Source organism: Pezoporus wallicus, unplaced genomic scaffold, assembly GCF_028554395.1.
Source record: "Pezoporus wallicus isolate ANWC-B61680 ecotype Strahan unplaced genomic scaffold, APGP_CSIRO_Pwel_v1 scaffold_3294, whole genome shotgun sequence".
Taxonomy (NCBI): domain Eukaryota; kingdom Metazoa; phylum Chordata; class Aves; order Psittaciformes; family Psittacidae; genus Pezoporus; species Pezoporus wallicus.
The window spans coordinates 10,189,334-10,212,302 of NW_026635478.1; the positions used below are offsets into that span (position 1 = coordinate 10,189,334).

Below are 22,969 nucleotides of genomic sequence, written 5' to 3' on the forward strand. Positions count from 1 at the left end.
CCATTATGCCTTGTCCTGTCACTATAGTCCTTAATGAAGAGTCCCTCCCCAGCATCCCTATAGGCCCTCTTCAGATACTGGAAGGCTGCTATGAGGTCTCCATGCAGCCTTCTCTTCTCCAGGCTGAACAGCCCCAGCTTTCTCAGCCTGTCTTCATATGGGAGGTGCTCCAGTCCCCTGATCATCCTCGTGGCCCTCCTCTGGACTTGTTCCAACAGTTCCATTTCCTTTTTATGTTGAGGACACCAGAACTGCACACAATACTCCAGGTGAGGTCTCACAAGAGCAGAGTAGAGGGGCAGGATCACCTCCTATGACCTGCTGGTCACGCTCCTTTTGATGCAGCCCAGGATATGGTTGGCTTTCTGGGCTGCAAGCGCACACTGAAGCCGGCTCATGTTCATTTTCCCATCGACCAATACCCCCAAGTCCTTCTCCACAGGGCTGCTCTGAATCTCTTCTCTGCCCAACCTGTAGCTGTGCCTGGGATTGCTCCGACCCAGGTGTAGGACCTTGCACTTGGCATGGTTAAACTTCATGAGGTTGGCATCAGCCCACCTCACAAGCATGTCAAGGTCCCTCTGGATGGCATTCCTTCCCTCCAGGGTATCAACCAAACCACACAGCTTGGTGTCATCGGCAAACTTGCTGAGGGTGCACTCAATCCCACTGTCCATGTCAGCGACAAAGATGTTAAACAAGACCGGTCCCAACACCGATCCCTGAGGGACACCACTCATTACTGGTCTCCAGCTGGACATTGAGCCATTGACCACAACTCTTTGTGTGTGGCCATCCAGCCAGTTCTTTATCCACCCAGTGGTCCATCCATCAAATTGATGTCTCTCCAATTTAGAGACAAGGATGTTGTGTGGGACAGTGTCGAATGCTTTGCACAAGTCCAGGTAGATGACATCAACTGCTCTACTCCTGTCCATCAGTTCTGTAGCCCAATCATAGAATGCCACCAAACTGGTCAGGCAGGATTTCCCCTAAGTGAAGCCATGCTGGCTGTCACCAAGCACCTTGTTGATTTTCATGTGCCTTAGCATGCCTTCCAGGAGAATGTGCTCCAAGATTTTGCCAGGCACAGAGGTGAGACTGACTGGTCTGTAATTCCCCGGGTCATCCATTTTCCCCTTCTTGAAAATGGGGGTTTATTTCCCTTTTTCCAGTCATCGGGAGCTTCACCTGACTGCCATGATTTCTCAAATATGATGGCCAGTGGCTTCGCAACTTCATTCACCAGCTCCTTCAGGACCCACGGATGGATTTCATCAGGACCCATGGACTTGTGCACGTTCAGTTTTTTAAGGTGGTCTTGAACCAAATGAGTTAGGAATGAGTTGAAGTGGCAGTGGCTGGAGTGTAAAGGAATAAGACTGCTAGAACTAGAAAGGCAGGTATCTAAGAGCTTTAAGAAAGGAAGCTTTGTACTGAAACATGAAAGGAGAAGCAGTTTTCTGGAAGATGTTTTAGACTGTCAAGCAAGATAGCTGCATCAGGGAGATCCTATTAAATTGCTTCAAATTCTCATTCTAAGTGAGGCATTGCATTCACTGTGCTAATCCAGAATCTGTTGGATGATTTTTCCTCTGGATAATGGTAGAACAGACCTCCATCCCTCCAGAAAAACCCAAACCAAACCCACTGAACTAAACCCACCCTTCCAGCTTGCCATCTTGGGTCATAAATACGGTTTTTCGCAGTCGCTTTGTATAATCTCTGGCTTAAAGACAGCAGTGATTCTGTAGAACTTGTAATAAGAGGCAATGTGTGTGTTCCCCTTCACAGGGAAAAGAATTATGCAGCCTCAGATCCTGGAGGTGAACTTTAATCCTGACTGTGATAGAGCCTGCAAATACCACCCTACTTTTTTTAATGATGTCTTCAGCACCCTATTTCTGGATGAAACAGACAACTGCCATGTGACATGCATTGTCTAGCCACAGGAGGCTTCACTATTAATTTCTTTCCCAGATAAGCTTCACAGCAAGATTTATATTTCAGTTCTGTGAGCTGCTGAGGCAACTATTTTCCTATACTGGTAACCCAAGAAAAAAATTTGTATCAGAAGAATATGCATATACCATACACTGTGTTGATAATCATTTGTCTGCATTTTCTTTGTCTTGCTTAGTTCTTTAAATCATGACTTTGTGTTGACCAAATGTCTTGTTTGTTGAATATGGGGGACCTCAAAATAGCACAATAACTGGAGCAATTTACCTTGGTTTTCAGTAGCCTGATTGCTTGCTTGCTGGGAGATGTTGCACAAGTTCCCTGTGTTGAGAGTAAAACTATAATTTACTGGATCGTGTTGGAGTTTGTATGTCTTTTATTATTTATCCCTCTTATACAAAGATTTAAAATATTATGATGGGAAAATAGCTTTTCAGTGCAATGAACTCCTAGGGTAAGGAAATTAAAGATTGGATGACTCTTCCCATTTTTCTTGTTAAAAATAAAAGGGCACAGCATACCATTGTGACAGCCTTGTGCTGCTGGCTGTCATCCTTAGCCTGCCCCTTAAAGAAATTAGGGTTTTGGGAAGGGGTGAGGCAGGAAATGAGAAGGATGTAATGTCTAGAGCAGCACAGGAATGCAGAAGAGGCCTGAAGGAATGAAAGGGATCTGGAAAACTCTGCTAGGAGCCCCAGCAGTCTTTGGACTTCAAGGTTTAGGGCTTAAGATATTTGGGTATTTGGGTGTCAGTTTGAAATGAATCATTCCTAATCTCTCTCCTCAAATGAAGTGTGTGTTACATGCATAGTATTTTTTAAGTTAGTTTGCAGCAATCGGGATCTGTTTGAGAGCAAAGTACAGTTACGGAATTGTACAAATGTTCTGAACGTTGATTCAAGCCTTGCAAATACACAACATTATCCCTCATGATCAAGAAGGGAGAGGGGTATTTTAGGCTATTTCAGGCTGGGCTGCAGAAACTACTTTTTTCCACTGACTGGAACACAGGCTGGAGAAATAAACCATCTTTGTCTTAGGAACATTCAGCCTGCGCAGGTGGGCAAAGGGAGAGGGGATTCCTCAGCCAGGAATGGTGCTGACAGCTCTTATCAGTCTCCAGCTCATGAGTCAGAACTTTTTTGGACTCCTTACTTAAATGTGACTAAAGAAAACATGAAGTGCTTAACACAGATGGCATGACTACTTCTGATAGATAGTAGTGGGTGCTGGAGAATGGACATAGGAGGCATGCAGTGCTGCTCATGGAATGTGTTTGCTCTTGTGGGAGAGCAAAAGGCACTTTCTGCCTACAAAGTACCTGAAAACATGAAGTACCTGGGGATCTAAGGGGGGAGGTTTCGCTCATCACAAAGGGAAAGTGATGTCACACTTAGCAAATGAGAAGAATGGCATCTAGAAAGTAGTGAGATTTGTGTAATGGGACCAGAAGCTGTGGGCAAAAATAGTCTGTTGTGCTCTTGGATGGAAGAGATCTTTTTATCTTATAGGAAGCAACTGGTTGAACTAAGCATCCCAGATCTTGCAGTCCGCTGCCATAACCTCAAAGAAGAGAACCCCTGGTTTCTGTTTCTAAGCAGCTGAAGCAAGAAGGTGCTGGCAGGAGACGTGAATAGCCATGGTGCCAGTACTGCCCTGCTGGACAGCAGACACACCGGTGGCCCAGCTGCTAGCTCCCCTGTTAGGGGCTAATAGTGAACTGGCATCTGAGGATCTAGGTGGAGTATGTTAGTGCTTCTGGGCCAGAGCTGCTGGTGATGCCTCGGAGGTGTGTGCAGGGGTCTGCTGAATAGTTGGGTTCTCTCAGTTTCTGACCTGGTGCTCTGAATTTCCTGTTTTGTCTTGCCCGTAGCAGGGGTGAGGAGTGATGAAGGGACTGTCTTTAAGGCTAGTTGCTTTAAGGTGTTTTTCTGCTCAAAACCATTTAAAAACAATAAAAACAGGAGTAAGGTCAGTAAACTTACATGTACTTTAATGCATTCAGCCGCCAATAAATTGTACAGTGCTTCAAAGTGAGAAGGCACAAATTGTGAAAAAGATTTCATCTTAAACATTTCCAGAGTACAATGACCAGAAGAGAAATCTCGCAGCTGTAGTGGGACACATCACAGCATTAAAGCACCGTGTCTAGTGAGACAAGGGGGCACAAAATGGAATATAGAAACCTTTAGAATTAGTTTTAGGTAATTTTAAGTTTGATGGCTTTGTAACAGTAGCAATGGAAAATTACTGAGGTGCATGATGATACACAGAAGAAAAAGTAGAGTACAGCTAGAGAACATACTGAGAATTTTCACAAGATAAATTGTTATGGTTGTGACATAGTTTTAAGAAAAACAGTCTAGAAGAACAGGACACAGGGATAAGGAGTATCTGGGAACCGCAGGTGTCCAGGATGGGCTACAGTTAAGCTAACTGATAAGGAGGAGGATAGGAGGATTATTACGTCTCTGGTGCTAACAAAACAATTAAACTGGTATGAGCACCTACTGCGCGTGCTTCAAAGGCAGCCAGAAGTAATGAAGATTGTTGGAAGAAGTAAACGACCCTCAGAGACCACCACCACAATTCTGTACGCATGCGGGGAACTTTCTGGAAAATTATGTAATCCATACGTAGCCTCATGAATGTGTATGTATGCCCAGTGGCTATAAAAGGAGGGCGTGTGTGGCAGCTGGGAGACACGTTAGGGGGAGCTATCCCCCGTGTCTTCCGGCGCCACAGTAAAGAATACCTGCTTGTCAGCTTGAAAACTTTGTTGGCAAGTTTGTTCCTGGAGTTTTCTCTGAATCGCTAGTGGTAAACATGAAATATTCAGGCCACAATCGTGCCTGTCAGTGTTGATTCAGACCACAGTAGTGTCTGTCACTGTTAGGAGCAGCTTTCTGGAAGCTGTGTTAATATATGGCTGGATTTCTTCCTCTGGACCTCACAAAGTTGGAGTTCATGCTTATTTCTTGTAAGGGAATGCTGTTGTCATATAAACTATAATGCTGTAATATAGAAAACTAGTGCTTTTATAGCAAACTAACAGTGCTGATTGAAAACCCAGTCAGGAATACAGCCCTTTGTGACTTGCCTAGTAAAGGCGTATTTGCTTTAAACGAGTGCTGCTTTGTCAGCTTGTAACAGTAGAAGTAATTCAGCTAAAAATAAAATAAGGCTATTTAGAAAATTCTTTTGGAGGAAAAGAATATCTTTTTGGCTGGTAACTGTTTATTTGGATTGCTTCTTGTCACGATTGTCCTTCCAGACACGATAGTTGAGTGCAGAAGCCAGGGTTAGCCAAGCTAAATAAGGAATCATCAAATAAGCTGCTGTTTTGGTGACTTTATACCAGGAAACAGTTGCAGCTGTCGCCGTACCAGTCGTGAGCAGGAGAATCACCAACCCCTGAAACACAGGAAGGTGGTGGTCAGCGTTGGGTTTACTTGATGAGTTTTCTTGACTTGTGTACCTCTTTCACTCTGGCACTTGTTAATTCCTTCTCAGAAAACCAGCCAGCAACAAAAAAGAGAGATTTCTGCTGAATTATAAGTCAATTTGACTCATAAAACAATGCAACAGTCACAACAAAGGGTGTTGCTGCTGGGAGCAAGAGAGGGAGAATAAAATCCCACTCATCCATACCTTCTTTTTTTGTTACATTCACTACAAACCCAGTGTAACTTTGAGCAAGTCACTAGCTAAGTAAACGTGTCCAGTCTTTTCATGTCACAGATGCAGCCTGAAGAGATGTGGTGTGAATGAAGGCTCATTTTCAGGGAGCAGTGATTATAACAAACTTTCAACTCATCACCTCGCCAATGACTGCAGAAGTCTATGATTAAGAAACTTACTTTTCCACTTACCCATCCCATTTTGTGAGCTCTAAAAAATACTGGAGTCCATGACCAGTTTAATGCCAGCTGCCCTGCATACAGACCCAGAGGAATCACCGACTTCTTGTTGAAGCCCCCCACTTCCTTCCACACCAGGTAGGAGCCATATCTGGAGAAAGCAAATGGAGGCTATAACTCAGCACACCGGTTAGAAAGCAACTGCACGTTCTTGATCAAATGAAGCAACTTTAGTGCTAGGGTCTAGGTTGATTTGAAAAAGTAAACATCCAGGCACTACTTGGCAGAGTAACTGACAGCACAGGGTTGATCACCTGCTGTGGACAGCAACAGAGAGAGATTAATTCCCTATCCTGCCAGAGTACTCATTTCTAGGTGCAGAGCAGCAGATGACATCCTGTGTTTCAGTCTTAAAAGAGAACGCCATGCTGAAATGGAAGCAAGTCAAGAGGCAAGGCTAAAAGGTAAGTCTCTAAATAGTGAAGAAACCATTAATTTTGGTACTAGGAAATGGTGCTTTAAAAATAAATTCAAAAAACCTCAAACCTAACACAACCCATTGTTTAAGTGGATGAAATGAACACAAGAGAAGTAGGAACTGAGTGGCATCCCAAAGCACCGGTGAGGGTGGAGATGTATGGCGTTAGAGCAGGAGGAACCCTATAGCCACTTTTCAGGAGGAAGGGGGATGAAGATGGGGAGAACAAAGATTTTTAGGAGTTCTGTGGAAAGAATCAACCAGGAGGAGTGCCCAGCACCCTTCCTGTCTGCAGTATCCCAGCTACTGAAAGATCTTCCAAAAAAATTCTGAACAGATCTTCTTAATGCTACAGAAGATTGGTTTGCTGGAGGATCCCAGAATGTAAGTTGCTAAAGACAGGAATTCTCAGGATCTCGGAGATGTACTGATGTAAGGTTTGTTTTTTGCACTGAAGGAGCCTGATTAGAAGGAGCATTCATCACCTACAACTCTTTCGCTCTTGTTTTGATTTTTCCCTTTAGACATCAGGTGGATTTCAGTCCAGATGACTGTATAGCCATTCCAGGTGACCACAGTAGAATGCCCTGGATAAAATGCCAACATCTGGAATTGCACCCGTCTCAGTAAGTGTAGACAGGTTCTATCCCGGCTGGATGTGAACTGGGCTGTACACAAGGCTGGACAGCAGGGGGCTCCCGTGTATCTCTGCTGGCAGCGGAGCAAAGATGGAGACCAACTTTAAGCATTACGGTTTTTAGGAGCAGACAGACATCCATAGGAGTAATTGGAAGGAGTTTGTCTTCATTTGTAGGTCATACAAGAAGGATTTATTTTTTCCTGTTTACGCCAGTTAGTGGCACAAGCTTGCTTCCTGGCCATTACTTTCATAGGGGCTGAACTCTATTTTCAAACTGCTCTGAAATCCCAGCAGTTTGATTGCAGAGTGTTAAAAACAGGAAGGGGGGGGCAGGGTAAGGTAAAAGGCATCAAGACCCCAATCTGTTCCTAAGTGATTTACAGAGCCACAGTGTGGGCTTAGAGTTGTTCATAACCTAACTTTAAATTCAGACCAATATCACAATGTAGAAATCTAAAGTTAAATGCCGAGGAAGGCATGTAAGCTTACTAAATCCTGCTTTTAGTTACTTCTTGCTTTTAATGTATTCAAGAGATTCTAAAGGAACCATATGTCTTGATCAGTCAAGGAATGCATGCACATGATGGATTACAGAAGAAAAGGTGTGGTAGTAAGTATGATCTTTTTGCTGATGTACATAATCAGGACCATCCACCTCAGAATATACTGATTCTGATAGTATCAAAGTACTGATAAACTGTCACAACTTGAAGGAATGGCTTCACAGGAAAGCCACTCAGCTCTTGTCCCTTTGATCAAGGCATTCTTTAACTCTCAGGACAATAATGATCTGATTCAAATGGTAATAACTCTTGGAATATGCAAGAGTAGAACAGCGCTTTTTAAAAGTACACACTGCAAAGAGAGAAAGCAAAGAGAATACTGATGGGAATGGAGGGACAGTACATGAGGCTATAAAAATGACAAAGCTTTTCTGGAAAGCAAATGAAACCAAATGAGCAAATGTGTGAGAGCCAATTTAGCATTCAGATACAGTTTTAGACACTGCATCATTTCTGTATTTTGCAACAAGTAGTGTGGTATTTAAGATAACCTGCAGGATGAGTTATGCAATGTTCACTTGGAAAAGATCTGAAACTTCATATAGTTAAGCCAGTGCTATATACACACCACTTGAAATGTACTGTTGTGATGGACGAAATTAATGGGAGATGGAAGGGATTAAGCCATAAAAGGCATATTGCAACCTAAAAACTATTACTATTGCATTAGCAACAAAGTGTATTTGATAGCTAGGAAAAAGCATGATTAATCTTGCCGTGTAGCTAGTTCTTAATGAACAGCTGCAGAAAGACAAAGCATCCCTTTGTGCCTGGGGGCTGCACTGATCTCTGCTGAGGCTCTAGGAGCAGAGTGCACCCTCTCCTCTGTGGCACAGCTCACCAGAGTTAACATAAAAGCATGCACTGTTGGGTGGACAGCTTCTGAAGCAGTCTGTGAGGAGTATCAAAACTGCCCAGTCTCCTGAGACATCCTACTTCTATAAATATTTTTACCACATCTTATTAAAAGTAACAGCTGCTAAAATACAATATTATTAAACTTTTAAGGTCCCTTTGGGGATGGTATTTAGCCATGTCATTCCTTGTTCATTTGACAGAAATTGCTCTGCTGTTAAATAAGGAGTCAGTAGATGTTTCAAGCATTTAGAATTTAACACATATGTTTTGATTTTGGTTCCTTTTAATTGAGCTCTGTTAGAATAGTTCTATCCTAATTCTCTCCCCCCCCCCCCCCTTTTTTTTTAGTATCATTTTACTGAAATTCCTGAAGGACATGCATAGAAGAACTCCCAGTGCTGCCTTACTCCATCACTGACAGCTTGGCAGATATTCCCCTCAGGATGAATGAGGAAAGCAAGTTAATGGCAGCTTTTCAAATTCCTGCTTTTGATGTGGATACTTGTGCATACAAGATGTCCTATCAAACCCACACACAACTCCCAAAGCATGTCCGTACCTGTTAAACAGGCAGCTTGACAGAGTTTCTTATGAATATACAGCCACAGGAACACAATCATAATTCTCTGGTACAGCATTATACAGTAAGCAACTTTGAGATCAGGTACATGCCTGAATACAATGTGAAAAAACATACCCCATCGATGTATAGACAGCTCCCCAAACAGGAGCAAACACCCAGTTAGGTGGGCACCAGGATGGCTTCTGTAGAGATCCGTACCACACTGGCAATTTCTTTTTTGTTAGAGTGCTTCCTAAGAATCCTCCTGCAGGGGGCAGGAGTGTGAAACCCACTGCCGGGGCCCAGGCTGACACCACTTCCATCGAGACGGTGAATCTGGAACAAACACGAACATGTGGATTGGCAGTGCCGTTTTAAAATGCAACTACAAAACATGTCCATTTCTAGCAGATTTAAAAACGTGCACATGTATGTGAGCCGCAGCCTGAGCTTGTCACGGGGAATGACTGCAACTGAAATGAATGGATCTTGTCCCAGGTCCACTGGACGATACCCCCATAAAGGAACCTATTACTTGGTGGGGGGAAGTGAGGCCTTCCCCCTCAGCTTCGTGCAGTATGATTACTGAATTTTACCTGCATAAATATCTTTACCCGGTTTGATATCATATGAACTACACTTGGGGAAAAAAAAAATACACACTAAGAATTCCTGTATTCACCAAAAAGCCCATTCACTCAACAAGATCGTACTGTCAAGAGTAAGGAAATAGTGTGTGTTGTCCTGTGCTCAACCAAAATAATTGTATCTGCTGTGTTTCATTTTTACCCTCAAAAAGGTGCTGAGGATGCTCAATGGCTGGTAAAAGTGATGTGAATTAGTAGCAGACACTTGAGAACCTGACTCTGAAAATAAACACCAGGGAGGACACGGAAAAGATAAGTACATAAATGATGTTTTGTTAAACATGGAAGGAGATGTCTGGTGGAATCATCCAATCAGTTGCAGCAATCTTAGCTGCCAAGCCCATAAAGTATGCTGGATTCAACTTGCCCCCAGAAATAAAACCAAATCAGGCCTTGCTCTGGTAGGCCACGCTGGTTTAGAGTACAGGCAGCAGTAAAAAAGTAAGCAAGGAAACTGGAAAAAGCTTCATTGCAGATTTTCTGGCCAAAAGCCAAATGCTACAGAAAAGCAGTGTTTAGCTTGCTAAAATATAAACAGATTAGAGGCATGATAAAAAAGGGCAGAACCAAAATGCAATGCATTATTTTTTCAAGTGTACAGTAGGCAAATACACGCAATTCCTGTTCGTGTGTCCTGTGGGAGGGGGGGAGATTGCAGCAGTGGGGAGAGGGCAACTGTGGAAGTCCCAAGAGAGAAAACAAAAGTTTTAGAACAACCAGCATTTCACAGGCTCATCAAAGAAAACTGCTGTATTGACCTGGCTGTTCTCTTGGCCTACATTTAAAAGGTTTTATTGCTGTAGTTCTGACTGTTGGGATGAGGAGGCAGGGACTAGGAAGAGGAAATCCCCCTTGTAACAGGTGTCCTTAAACCGAAAGGAAATGGCTCACAGATGACGTTGCACTGTCACAGTTCTGCTGCTGCAGTGGATTTCTGTTTGGAGAACAGGTATGAGCTTGGCCAGCAATTGCACTATGGTTTTTGTCCCTGTACTCAGGGGCCTGCCCATACAGTTATGCAGATTTAATGAAGAGATTTCAGGGGCTGGGACCACAAGCCAGATGGGCTTTAGATGGGCTTGTTCAGCCTGGAAGAGAGAAGGCTCCAGGGAGATCTTACAACAGTCTTTCAATACCTAAAGGCACCAACAAGAAACCTAGAAAGGGACTTTTTACAAGGGCATGTAGTGACAGGACAAGAGGGAATGGCTTTAACCTGTCAGATGGTATATTTAGATTAGACATTAGGAAGAAATTCTTCACTATAAGGGTAGTGAGGCACTGGAACAGGTTGTCCAGAGAAGTTGTGGCTGCCTCATCCCTGGCAGTGTTCAAGGCCAGGTTGCTTTCAGCAACCTGGTCTAGTGGAAGATGTCCTTGCCCATGGCAGGGGGTTGGAAGTGGATGATCTTCAAGGTCCCTTCCAACCCATTCTGTAATTCTATTGCACGGGATTGTGAAAAATCCTTGTGATAGAAGCAAAGCAGAATTTTGAGGCAAAACAGCATGGAGGGACTGGTAAAGCATGCAGGATTAAAAAGCTTGCAAGGAGTAAGCAAGAAAGCATGTGTAGGCTGCTGGGCTGTGGGCGTGCCTTACGGGAGAGTTGTGGGAGGGCAAGGAATAGGAATGCACACAAAAAAGGCAGCAGACAAAGCAGGACAACAGTAAAAGTCAAAAACAGAACAAAAGAACAACCAAGTAAAAAAGCTAAGTAGGGAAGAAGCTCATTGCTGTTGTTACTGCTGCCATATGGATTCTGCTTACTATTTGCTTAAATGTTCTCCTTGCCTAGATCTGTAGTGCTACCCTCCTGAGGCAGCAGGCTGTCAGCTGTGGCACACACTACTTGTCACCTGTATTGACAGCATGAGAGGCTCTGCTTTGACTAGGATGTGAAGGAATTGCTATGTGCAGGAGCAGTAAGATGCAATGGGAAAAGAGCTCCAGCACAGTAATTCTCTTTGGTTGCCTTCAGATAAGGAGGTTAAGTTAGAAATTTAAAGTTACTAAGATCTCATTAATTCCTAACCCTGTTGGTCTTGCTTTGCCTACAGGGAGAACACTAGGTTTGGTTCTCTACACATGCTGCAAAGTGCTGGTCACCTGTGCAGCTCCAGCATAGCTGTCAAATGCCAATATAATTTTTAAAGTGATAAGCAAGGACCCAAAGGGTTTTATGCTTTATTTGGCGGTAACAATATCAGGGTGGCTTCCTGCAGGCATTAAGCAACTGCACTTTGTCAGTGGTTCTGTCAGCTTCTTCCCTAGGGAAGAGTCTGAAAGTGTTCTGCAAGCTGAAAGTGCTAAATGATATCAAATTGGAAAAGTACTGCTCTGCTGCAGTTACTGGTGAATAAATTATGTTGCTATATTATTTATTTTTGCAGGACAAAACCCATAGTCTGTCTGTCTGCATGTCAGAGGAACAACACTGAAATAATTCTTAAACAACAAGAGAAGAAAATCAGGCAGGCAAACAGCAGTGGGGAAGGCACAAAGAACTGGGGAAAGTGCAGCCATGCATGAAGAGGAAAGGGGAAGGAACAGAAGAGATTGAATGTACTGGCTGGAATTGAGTGTTGGTGTCCCAGTCTTTTGACCACTCTTACTACTAATTATATATTGTGTTTTCCAACAGTATGTCTCATTACTTCTCAAGCTCTCTTCTTCCAAAATACTCTCTCTTGCATAATACCACTGAGACAGAGAAAAGAAAGAACATGCAGCAAGATCAGGACATACCTGTAGGGTAGACCACAGCTGTCCATCAGCAGTGGCAGTTGATTATTTTAATCCACAAGAAATTAAATACTGTTGTCAATTTCCCATAAAAAGCAGTAGCTAACTAGGGAGCAGCACTAGTTGATTGTTGAAGAAGCCATGTCCGTCTTGCTCTGCTTACCTGGTGTAGGTCTTTAATAAGAGCGTAAGTAAAAGGCAAAGATGCACTGGAGAACCTGTGCACTCAGCCAGTGCCGCAGTGTGCATTTGGTTAGCTATGCAGCACGGATCTCTGTGAAAGTAATCACAGAGTATATAAAGAATTATCAGCCTTTATCCTTTTAGAGTACAGCTGATAACCCCAAAATTACTTAGTAATAACTTACACAGTACAAGTTTGCTAACACAGCCCCTCTGGCTGCAGGTGAATTACACAACCTAGAAATAATTGCTATTTTCCCAATCATATCTCAGCTCTACTTCAGGGCGACATCTGGTTGTGCAATATTCTGGCACCCTGATTTTCATCCTGAAGAAACCCGCATGTCTGTGGTGGTACTTGCAGTGTGTGCTCAGCAGATACTGCCTCTGAGAACCACCACAGTTAGAAATCTTTCCTTCCACACACACTTGTTTATTTCTGTTTCCAGTTATCTCTGCCCTGCAACACTTTGTTCATCATCCTGCCCATTTTCTATTTAGCCCTACTCTGAGTTCAGGCAGTTTAAGCAGTGTAATGAGGGCTGCAGCAGCTCAGTTTGTTTTACAGACATGTTAAAACAGTTTTTCTAGGTACTCAAAACATCCAACTTGCCCAAAGCTGTTTCCAGCTACATAAAGGAACAGGAGAAATAAAGGTGGGGGACAACAGTGGTGCAACTTGCTGCTCAAGGGGCTTCTATTTTTTCGCAGGTCATTTGTCTATGGTGGTGTAACATGCAGAAAAACAGAAGCTTTCAGTGCCCACCTCTTCATAGGATGGGGTGTACTATAGGTAGGAATAGATACATCACAACAGAGGCTTTTTTCAAACAAAACCGTTTGTTTTCAGCCTGATGAAAAATGATCTAAAACACTTCTTGGCTTTGAGCAGGTCCCAAAGGCAGTGGGTCCCCTGCCCTTCTCCAGATGCTCCCAAAGGAGAGCTCAGTCAGCAAGAAGGAGAAGGAAGGACCTGCTCTAGTGTGATGTGTCCCTGCCCATAGCAGGGGGTTAGAACTAGATGATCTTTAAGGTCTCTTTCAACCCAAACCATTTCATGATTCTATGACAACTAGTTTAATTGCATATGGTTAACATGAACCACCAGTGTGTGCTTGCAGCCCAGAAAGCCAACCATATCCTGGGCTGCATCAAAAGGAGCATGACCAGCAGGTCAAAGGAGGTGATCCTGCCCCTCTACTGTGCTCTTGCGAGACCTTGCTTGGAGTATTGTGTGCAGTTCTGGTGTCCTCAACATAAAAAAGACATGGAACTGGTGGAACAAGTCCAAAGGAGGGCCGAGAGGATGATCAGGGGACTGGAGCACCTCCCGTATGAAGACAGGCTGAGAAAGTTGGGGCTGTTCAGCCTGGAGAAGAGAAGGCTGCAGGGAGACCTCATAGCAGCCATCCAGTATCTGAAGGGGGCCTGTAAGGATGCTGGGGAGGGACTATTCATTAGGGACTGCAGTGATAGAACAAGGAGAAATGGGTTAAAACTTAAGCAGGGGAAGTTTAGATTGGATATAAGGAAGAAGTTCTTTACTGTGAGGGTGGTGAGGCACTGGAATGGGTTGCCCAAAGAAGTGGTAAATGCTCCATCCCTGGCAGAGTCCAAGGCCAGGTTGGACAGAGCCTTGGGTGACACTGTCTAATGTGGGGAGTCTCTGCCCATGGCAGGGGGGTTGGAACTAGATGATCTTAAGGTCCTTTCCAACTGCAACTATTCTATGATTTTCTTACACCCCTGTGCCAATAAACCTCTAATCCCTTCCTTGTGCAACTTAGTACTAGCTGCCCAGTCACAGTCGGCTTAAATTATAGCTACCACATTAAAAACACAAAGGAAATTCTCTCAGCAGCACTAAATTAGCCATGTGGTTCTGGGTTTTCCAGTCCCTACTGGTTTGAGGTAGATTGACAAAGCTGTGAGCATACTGTTGAAGGGAGAGGGTGTACCCAAGACAGATAACTCTCCCTCTCACCCTCTGCAGTATATTTTTTTGAGGGCAGATAAGGTTCTACTCAGGTCTGAGAGGTAGCATGTAACTTTCCCATGGGGAAAAGGCCTCTTCCTGAGATACAGCTGGCTGAAGAATTAAGGGGTACATACTTTATTTATATTAATAGGCAATTTATGTGTGTTGTGGCTTTAACTCCAGGGGAACCACAACACTAAATCCAAAGTTACATCACAGTCTGGGAGATAGAATATGGCTACCACAAAAAAAGCAGTCTTATCTTTATTATCTAATCTTGAATAATAGACACTAAAATATCTAGCAAGTATACAGTTTATGTTTATAATATATAACTAAAAATAAAGAATATGGTATTTATTTGTGGATCTAATGCAAGGTGCACTCATCAGGTCTAGAGACAGCTCTCACTGCCCAGGCTCCACTTCTTTTAAAACACCATGCACAAGTTGGACAAACAGATCTATAACTTGTTGAAGATTCACCTATTGAGAACTGAAATGTATGCTACAGCAAAAGCTTCCCAGCTGATAATTTGCCAATTACTGCTCAGTCTCTTCTAATCTTTCCCTCTGTACGTTTGTATAAAATCCTCTGCAAGCAATGTAAAGAGAAAACATCCTTTTGACTACCTCCCTTCCAGACAGCTACCCAGTGTCCCGCTGTAGGCTATTACTATCATCAGTATTACTAACATTGTAATTATTATTATTCATCCATCCACTTAGAAAGTGCTACAGAATCATAAAACAGTTGGCTGGAAGGGACCTTGAAGATCATTGGGTTCTAACCTCCCTTCCAGGAGCAGGAACACCTTCCACTAGACCAGGTTGCTCAAAGCCCCATCCAACCTGTCCTTGAATGCTTCCAGGGATGGGGCAGTCACAGCTTCTCTGGGCAACCACTACACCTATTTTTGAAAAGGCTGGTTCTCCTATATTCTGGATATTCAGTTTACGTTCTGCCTAGGCCTGACTCTCTTCAGCTTGCTTTAACAGGTTAAAATATCACAAGCGCCACATCCAAGGCACACTTCAGTAGCAAGAGGACGTTCATGGGGCATCACTACTGGTAAGTCTCAAGTGCTCTACAAGCAGTCTGCTCCCTTTGCAGTGAACCAGAGACAAAATGGCTGTACTGAGGTGCCCTCGGTAACAGCCACAGTGTTACTACCTGGGCTGCAGTGGGGGCCAGTGGTTTGCAGGAACTGTTCTCTGCCCTGGTCTTTGCCTCTGAATGCAGCAGATGTGAAGGTCACCCCCGTGACTTTTCCCAAGGCCTGATGGGCACCTGGTGGCACAAACTCTAACCTGGCAGCCTAGCAGGGGTGCCCCTTCTGCCTACGAGGTGGCCTACGAGGGAGCTGGCTGTAAAGGTGCCTGAAGCTCCAGCACACCCACTCAACACAATGAGTGCAGTCGTTACCCTCAGTTCTCCCTGAGGTGCCACCTCCACTGGCCCACGTGGGAACTTGCCATCCAGCATCTCAGCTCGCCTTAGCACAAGCGGTATTGCTGCTTGCACTGTTGGTAGATGCAGGCACAGAGTGGGATGTGGTGATACAGGTGATACGTATAACCCGTATTGCTGCCCACACAGTTCAGCTAACCCAAGAAAGTCACTGGCTTTTCCAGCTCTTGTACCTGGAGGCTTACAGAAAGGGGGGGAATCCTCTTACGAAGCAGCACAGAACAGAGATGAGGAAAGTGAGTAAATCTCATCGGGTTTCTTCTGAATTGATCTGAACTAAAATTCAACAACTTCTTGCTATTCTGACCCATTTTCCTTCTCCCAAGTTACACTACTGATGCAGAGGGTTGACCAATGTACAGGGGGTCTGCGTATCACTACTACAGTCTCTTTTACTGAACTGCCCCATGAGGTCTGACTCCCAGCTAGACAGTTTCATAACCTTAAGTTATGCAAAGTCCTTGCACAACTGCAACTTTAGCATGGCAACTTTCACCTTGTTTTTTTATGATCTTGCCACTGAATGCTCGAATCAGTAACGTGCATTTTGTGCTGATTTATACGCGTTACTTGTAAACTCAGAAGGAAAAAAGCCCTTTCTTTCGCCCTTCTAAAGATGTCAAATTAAAAGCAAATTACAGAGACCCTTGAAAGAAAACACCGTCAGGGTAAGAGCGGCCTGAAGTGGCCGTCGCCGGGGTGCCCAGGGCGCAGGTGGGCCGTGTGAGGAGGCAGAGAAGCAGGACTCCGAAAGGCCCAGGCAGCGGGTTCACCCACCGCCTCTGACCGGGGGCTGCACAGCTGGACAGCTGTACGCGACCGGCCAGCTCCGCCGGCAGAGCCGCGACGCGCGGTGCCCCGGCCCGGCCTGCCCGTGGGGTCCCGCCGGACTCCGACCCCTCAGCCCCAGACGCGGCCGCAGCGAACCCTCCGCCGGCTTTTTTCCTTCCCGTCCAGTCAGTCCCTCAGTCAGAGCCGGCGTTACCTCTGTTCCCGCGCTGCCGCCGCCTGTCGCTCCTCCTACGCCGTGAGGCGGCAGCGCCCGCCCTCCGGCCCGTCCGCGCCCCTCCCACCGGCTGAGCCCGCCTCGAGGAGCGGCCTCCCCCCGGCGCAGGGCGGGAGGAGCGGTGTAGTGCGGTGTGGTGTGGTGCGGCGTAGGCCAGGCCTAGGGCGGCGGCCTCCCTCCCTCTCTCCGTTTGCTCTCTCCCGGCGCCCGGCGGGAGGGCGGTTGCCGGCGGGGGCCGCCCGGTTCCCGTGGCAACGCGGGGCGCGGCGGCGCGGGCGGGCGGGCGGAGGCCATGGGCAGCTGGGCCGCGGCGACATGGCGGCTTGGTGGCTGCAGAGGGCGCGGCGGCCTCCGCGGCGTACCGCGGCGGCGGGGCAGCTCCCGCCCCGGCGGTGGGGACCGGGCGGTGACCCTGAGCGACCTGCTGCAGAGCTCGGTGGGGGGCGAGGAGCCGGACGCGGCGGCGGCGAGGCGGGAGCGGCGTTCCCCCCGGGAGGGCACGGTGCTGCTCTTCCCCGGGCAGGGCAGCCAGTTGGTGGGGATGGGCCGCGGGCTGCTCCGGTACCCCGGCGTGCGGGACATGTACACCCTGGCAGAGAAGGTGCTGGGCTACGACCTGCTCTCCCTCTGCCTGGAGGGGCCGCAGGGCGAGCTGGACCGCACCCGGCACTGCCAGCCCGCCGTGTTCGTCGCCTCCCTGGCCGCCGTGGAGAAGCTCAACCACCAGCGGCCTGAAGTGAGGGAGCGGCGGGGCGAAGAGGGGGGGGTGAGGTCGGGCCCCATGGCGGGGAGGCCGGGGCCCGGTCTCGGCGGCACCCGAGTCGCAGTGGGACGCGGGGCGGGCCCGGCAGCCCCCCGCGGGAGCCGGCTGATGTGTGGCCTCGGGTCTGTCTCCGTGCAGGTGGTGGCGAACTGCGTGGCGGCGGCGGGGTACAGCGTGGGGGAGTTCGCGGCGCTGGTCTTCGCTGGAGCCATGGGCTTTGCCGAAGGTGCCCGGGGAATGTGCTGAACCCCCATAAGGGTCTCCCCTCTGCCCTGTGCTTTTCCCAAAGCATCACACTGTGTCCCTCGCGCTTTTGGTTTTGTTTTTTAATTGGAGGTTATATCTTATTTTCTACTTCAACTGTTCACTCTGTGTAATACAGCATTAAAAGTGTTGACGTTTCACAAGAGTAAACAGCCGCCCTTTCTTGCGCCGCAGATGCAAGACGGTGTTGGCTTCTCGCGGCTCCTGTTTACCGAGCATCTCTCTTTCTCTCCTTAGCGCTGTACGCGGTCAAAGTGCGCGCCGAAGCCATGCAAAAGGCGTCGGAAGCCGTCCCCAGCGGAATGCTCTCGGTTATCGGTCGGCGAGAGGCAAATTACAAATTTGCCTGCTTGGAAGCCCGTAAACACTGCGAGTCGCTGGGTATAAAAAAACCCGTGTGTGAGATTTCAAACTATTTGTTTCCAGACAGCAGAGTCATTGCAGGACACTTACAGGTATTGCTTCCAAATAACTATCCCTTCAGCTGAGTTTAACATTTTTTTTTTACTTAAAACTTTCACTTTGTGCATCTGTGTGGAAGTTATGTACGGCCTTCGTTTGCCCTCAGTTGTTGGGTAGGGAAAGGAATCCCTTTGCCACAATGAGGTGGTTCTTGTGGGGTGAACTGGGTAAACCTTTATCATGCAAGACTCTCACTTCTCTCTCTCTCTTATAGGCTTTGGAGTTTTTGCAGGAGAATGCCCGAAAATATTATTTTACACGTACAAAAATGCTTCCGGTCAGTGGGGCTTTTCATACCAGACTTATGGAACCAGCGGCAGAGCCACTGGCTGAAGCCCTAAACTCGATTGAGATTGAGAAACCACTGGTCTGTGTCTATTCCAATGTTGATGGCAAAAAGTACATGCACTCAAAGCACATTCGGAAGCTGTTAGTGAAGCAGCTGGTTTCACCCGTTTTGTGGGAGCAGACCATGCATGCTGTATATGAAAGACAGCAAGGAACAGAATTCCCTTACACGTATGAAGTGGGGCCTGGGAAGCAACTAGGAGCTGTTCTCAAAAAGTGTAATTTAAAGGCCTGGAAACAATATAACCATGTAGATGCTCTGGAAGATGAGGAAGCAGCAAAGACCTAAGTAGCCTTTTGAGAAAAAGTCCATGCAACTTGTTTTTTTCTACCTAAATTTTAAAAAGCATAAACTAACTGTGCTCCCGGAAGAGGAAGTCTTAAACATTTGTAGCTTCCTGTGATGAAAAGAGCACTGTGCATGTAATCCAGATGAACATTTTCCTTTCTTTGTGTGCCTCAGGTTTGGAAGGGGAGAGCAAATTGTGGCTCTTCCATCTGTGTCAGGACTGCAGAACTGCCAATAAAGATGCCAGACAGTTGCCTGTTTGGCCTCAGTCCTGCAAGCAGCTTTCCCCTCTCTTTTTCCTGTTTAACTGGGGGGGTGGGGGGTGGGGGAGGGAGGGGTTGGTGCTGGAATGACCTCAAGTTGAATGTAGCTTTGGCTGTGTACTGTATCTTGTATCCACATGGAAACAAGGTAGAGCCAGGCTGTTGGCTCCAGGTTGCTGAGGGCTTTGCGCTGGGCTTGAGGGTGCGTTGAGAGGAGCCAACTGGTTGTTACAGCTTTTGGTACGTTGATGTTCCTGTTTCTTACCTCACTTGGTTTGCAGGACTCTTATCCGTGTAAAATTCTTGCCAGGCAGAAGATGTTATGAGGAACACAGTTTTCTTCATGTTAAGCTATAAATAAACTAGAGCTTCTCCTGTTATTTTTAATGTTGTGGGGTGAAGGGATTGTTTAGTCTGGAGAAGAGAAGGCTCAGGGGAACATTATTTTTCTCTACAACTACCTGAAAGGAGGATGGAGAGAGGAGGATGTCATTCTCTTCTCCCAAGTAACAAGTGATAGGACAAGAGGTAACGGCCTCAAGCTGCACCATTTGAGGTTTAGACTGGGTATTAAAAATAATTCCTTCACCAGGAGAGTGATCAGGTATTGAACGGGCTGTGCAGGGAGCTGGTAGAATCTGTTCCTGGAAGCATTCAAAAACCTGTGTAGATGAGGCCCTCAGTGACATGGTTTAGTGGTGTGCTTGGCAGTGCTGGGGTAATGGTTGGACTTGATGATCTTAAAGGTCTTTTCCAATCTGGCTGATTCTATGATCACTGGCCTACAGTCCACACGTAAACAGAGCGGATTTTCCCTCCAGCTGTCCAGTGTTGGTTGTGCGAAGTTACACAAATGTTTCGCTGAAGTGCAGGGCTGCTGTCCCTGAGTGAGCTTCAGAGGCTGCGTAGGCTGAATTAGCCTTTGGGTGACTTTTCTTGACAGAAGCAGGAAACAGCTTCTGGGAACTTTGCAGAAAGATCTTGTTGGAGGCACCTTTGTGCAGAGTGAACCCTGTGGTGACAGAGTGGTGGGGAGGAGAGTTTGAATGCTGGTATTTCAGTTCTCTCCATATTCCTGGCTGTGTTTTGCCAGCTCAGATGTTTTCTGGAAGCAGGTGATGAGCTGCAGAGGAGTGGGTTCTCCAGAGCGCCCCTAGGAAGAGCTTTCCAGTTCCCTTGTGGGCACTGTGTGTCCTTGGATGGGTCGCGGCTGGTGGTGAGTTCCGGAGCTGGCAGGCTCTGAGGGAGTACACACTAGCTCCAGCACCTTCCCTAGTGCCTGCAGTGCTTGAGGGGACACTTAGAATGGCATTAACACCACATTCTTGGGTTTGGATTCTGTAGCCAGCCTTTGGTTTATTAAAAGAGGTCCAGTCATTCTACAGCATGGCACTGCCTGAGCAAAGACATAAACAGGGCGTGTAGAAAACGTGGGCTTGCTTGGTCTGCAAGAGGCGCAAGAAGCTCTAGGAGAGGGTGGTATTTGGTAGGGAATCATGAACAAACATGCAAGAAAAGGTTCCATGGTGCATGTTGAAGTGTGACCAGGAGCTCCAACTGAACTCTAGCTTTTTTCCTGTTTTATTTTTGGTATTTTAATGATATGTTTAACAGAATTCAGGATTGGTTATTATTACATGGTTATTATTACTTAAATAACCATGCATATCTTCAGTAATATATTATGAAATGCAGAATAACTTTGTTACAGTATTAATCATTTCATAATTTCACATTTCTGAAAAGTGAATTAAAAATACTGGCCTCAATTAAATTATGATCGCTTAGTAGAGTGTTTTATTCAGCAGTTATTTTCGTGACCTGAAATTGTTAGCTGAGCCTACCTTTACAGTACAAATTCCACTTTTGGCATGTGTAAACATTAACGATTAGTAAAATCCAGAGGAATTTGTCAGCCTAATCGCTGGAGTACCAGCGGTTGCCAGTTAAGGGCTGGCATCACTGTCAACAAAATTACTTAAGTGAAGGCTCCTGTGTTCCATGTGAGGTGCTGACAGTTCCGTAAGTGTACCAGTTATCACTAGTTAGATGGTTAGAATATCTCAATTAAATCCCATTCATATTGCTAAATGCTGAATTATGTGCTGTGAGAAGCTTCAGACTACATCTTCTAAGACCAAATGCCACATTACTTTGAAACCAGCTTTTATGATAGTTGGAACTGAGCTTGGCATCTTGGTGGCAATTTGTATCAGCTTAAAAAGTGTGATGGAGGCCTATATACTTCTGAACTGAGAGCGTTTGGGGCTTGATTTCTCGTAGTGCCTGGCAGCATGCCATCACATTGGTGGTATAGCTGTAGATGAGCAGGAGGGTGTCTGCTGTGTTGTGAAACTTGCCTGTGGTTTGGTAGAGAACAGCAGCGTGTGGAGTAATGAAATATCCTGGATCTTAGTACTGTTATCTGCATTTCTTTTATGTGCTTACTCATCTATCCCTTCTGCTTCTGGAAACTGAATGTTTTAAGACATGAAAAGCCAGCACGGTTCCTTCATCTAGAAACAAGCAGAAACAGGATGTGGGAGGAAAAAAAAAATCAAGTGCCGTAAACTCTGTCACATGAGGAAGTGTGCAGTAAAAAAACAAAGATAATTAAATTTGGGTCTCGTGAGTCACAGCACGGAGCCTCTTTGCTCAGCTCCACAGGTAAGAGGAGCCTCTCAGTAATGACCAGTTTGCACCGATTCTTGTTGCAGATGCTGTTTGTGTTTCATTTGCTTCATTGGTTTGATTCCATTTCTATATTCCTTGAGACTCTGTTTTCCTCCATACATGCTGGATGCTGAACTTCCCCTCTCTTGCGATTCAAAATGTTAAGGTTATTCATTGCGAGAGTATGAAAAAGCAGAGTCACCCCACACAGCTCTCAGAGGGAACAGGCAGTGCAGCAGTCTCCCATTTATCATTGCTCCCCTGGGCATAAAGACTATTTTTCTAGAAATAACTGATTTTTTTTTTTGTAGTGTTTAAGTGATTCTGCCAATTCAGAATCGATTTTTTTGGCAACGGGTACTTCTGTTACATGTGCACAGATTGTTTATTAGACCTGCTTGGTGGGAATTTCTACCTTTCACTAAATAATAGTAACTTTAACATAAATTCTGTCATGCTGCTGTTATGGAGTTGAACAGAGCAGTCAATCTGCTCACGAATTTTCAGGCTGGGTTTTGATTTTACAGGCAATTCAGCAGGCCAGCTTCTTGCCCGAGAGAGACTAAGTTTCCAGTGTGCTCATCATTCTTTTCTAGGAAAAACCTGCCTGTCTGCTGCTGATGGGCAAGTCAGCCTGAGGGCATTTTGAAAAAAGGGGACACCTAGAATACATGCTGCTGCTATGTGAAATTCCAGGGTATACTGGAGCTATTGTTCTCTATGTACCTTCTTTGCCTATTTTGGTTTTGCTCTGCATTTCAAGTCAATCAGAGGTGTTTCAGAGTCTTTTAACATGAAATGGTTGAATGAAATACTCCAGTTGAGCCTTTTTAAGAGTTTCTTGAGACAGGTGGTTGGCATCATAATGGGATTTGGGCACCATTCATGAAAGAGAGGAAACAAGTTCCTTAATCTGGTTAAGCTTGACTGGGTTTGGCATTTGTCTCCACTGAAGAGT

The 22,969-nt window shown here is 45.8% G+C and overlaps 3 protein-coding genes across 3 annotated transcripts in view; 2 read left to right on the top strand and 1 right to left on the bottom strand.

The window, feature by feature from the left end:
• The window catches only part of TTLL12 (tubulin tyrosine ligase like 12), a 28,552-nt gene extending 26,237 nt beyond the window's left edge, over nt 1–2,315 (top strand). Inside the window, exon 14 of the mRNA XM_057427352.1 lies at nt 1,795–2,315. Within this exon, the coding sequence (XP_057283335.1) occupies nt 1,795–1,946 (152 nt within the window). The 3' untranslated portion in view covers nt 1,947–2,315. The remainder of the gene's footprint in view (nt 1–1,794) is intronic.
• Nucleotides 2,316–4,782: 2,467 nt separating this feature from the next.
• On the bottom strand, nt 4,783–17,113 carry TSPO (translocator protein). The gene is made up of 4 exons (XM_057427379.1): nt 16,929–17,113; nt 9,059–9,259; nt 5,835–5,973; nt 4,783–5,376 (listed from the first exon to the last, which is right to left on the bottom strand). The coding sequence occupies exons 2-4, from the start codon at nt 9,244–9,246 to the stop codon at nt 5,200–5,202; spliced, it is 504 nt and encodes a 167-aa protein (XP_057283362.1). The 5' UTR covers nt 9,247–9,259; nt 16,929–17,113; the 3' UTR covers nt 4,783–5,199.
• Nucleotides 17,114–17,145: 32 nt separating this feature from the next.
• MCAT (malonyl-CoA-acyl carrier protein transacylase) lies at nt 17,146–19,352 on the top strand. Its single transcript, XM_057427364.1, has 4 exons — nt 17,146–17,685; nt 17,851–17,938; nt 18,214–18,431; nt 18,653–19,352. Exons 1-4 carry the CDS (start codon nt 17,242–17,244, stop codon nt 19,073–19,075), a joined length of 1,173 nt encoding a protein of 390 aa, XP_057283347.1. The 5' UTR covers nt 17,146–17,241; the 3' UTR covers nt 19,076–19,352.
• Nucleotides 19,353–22,969: the final 3,617 nt, after the last annotated feature.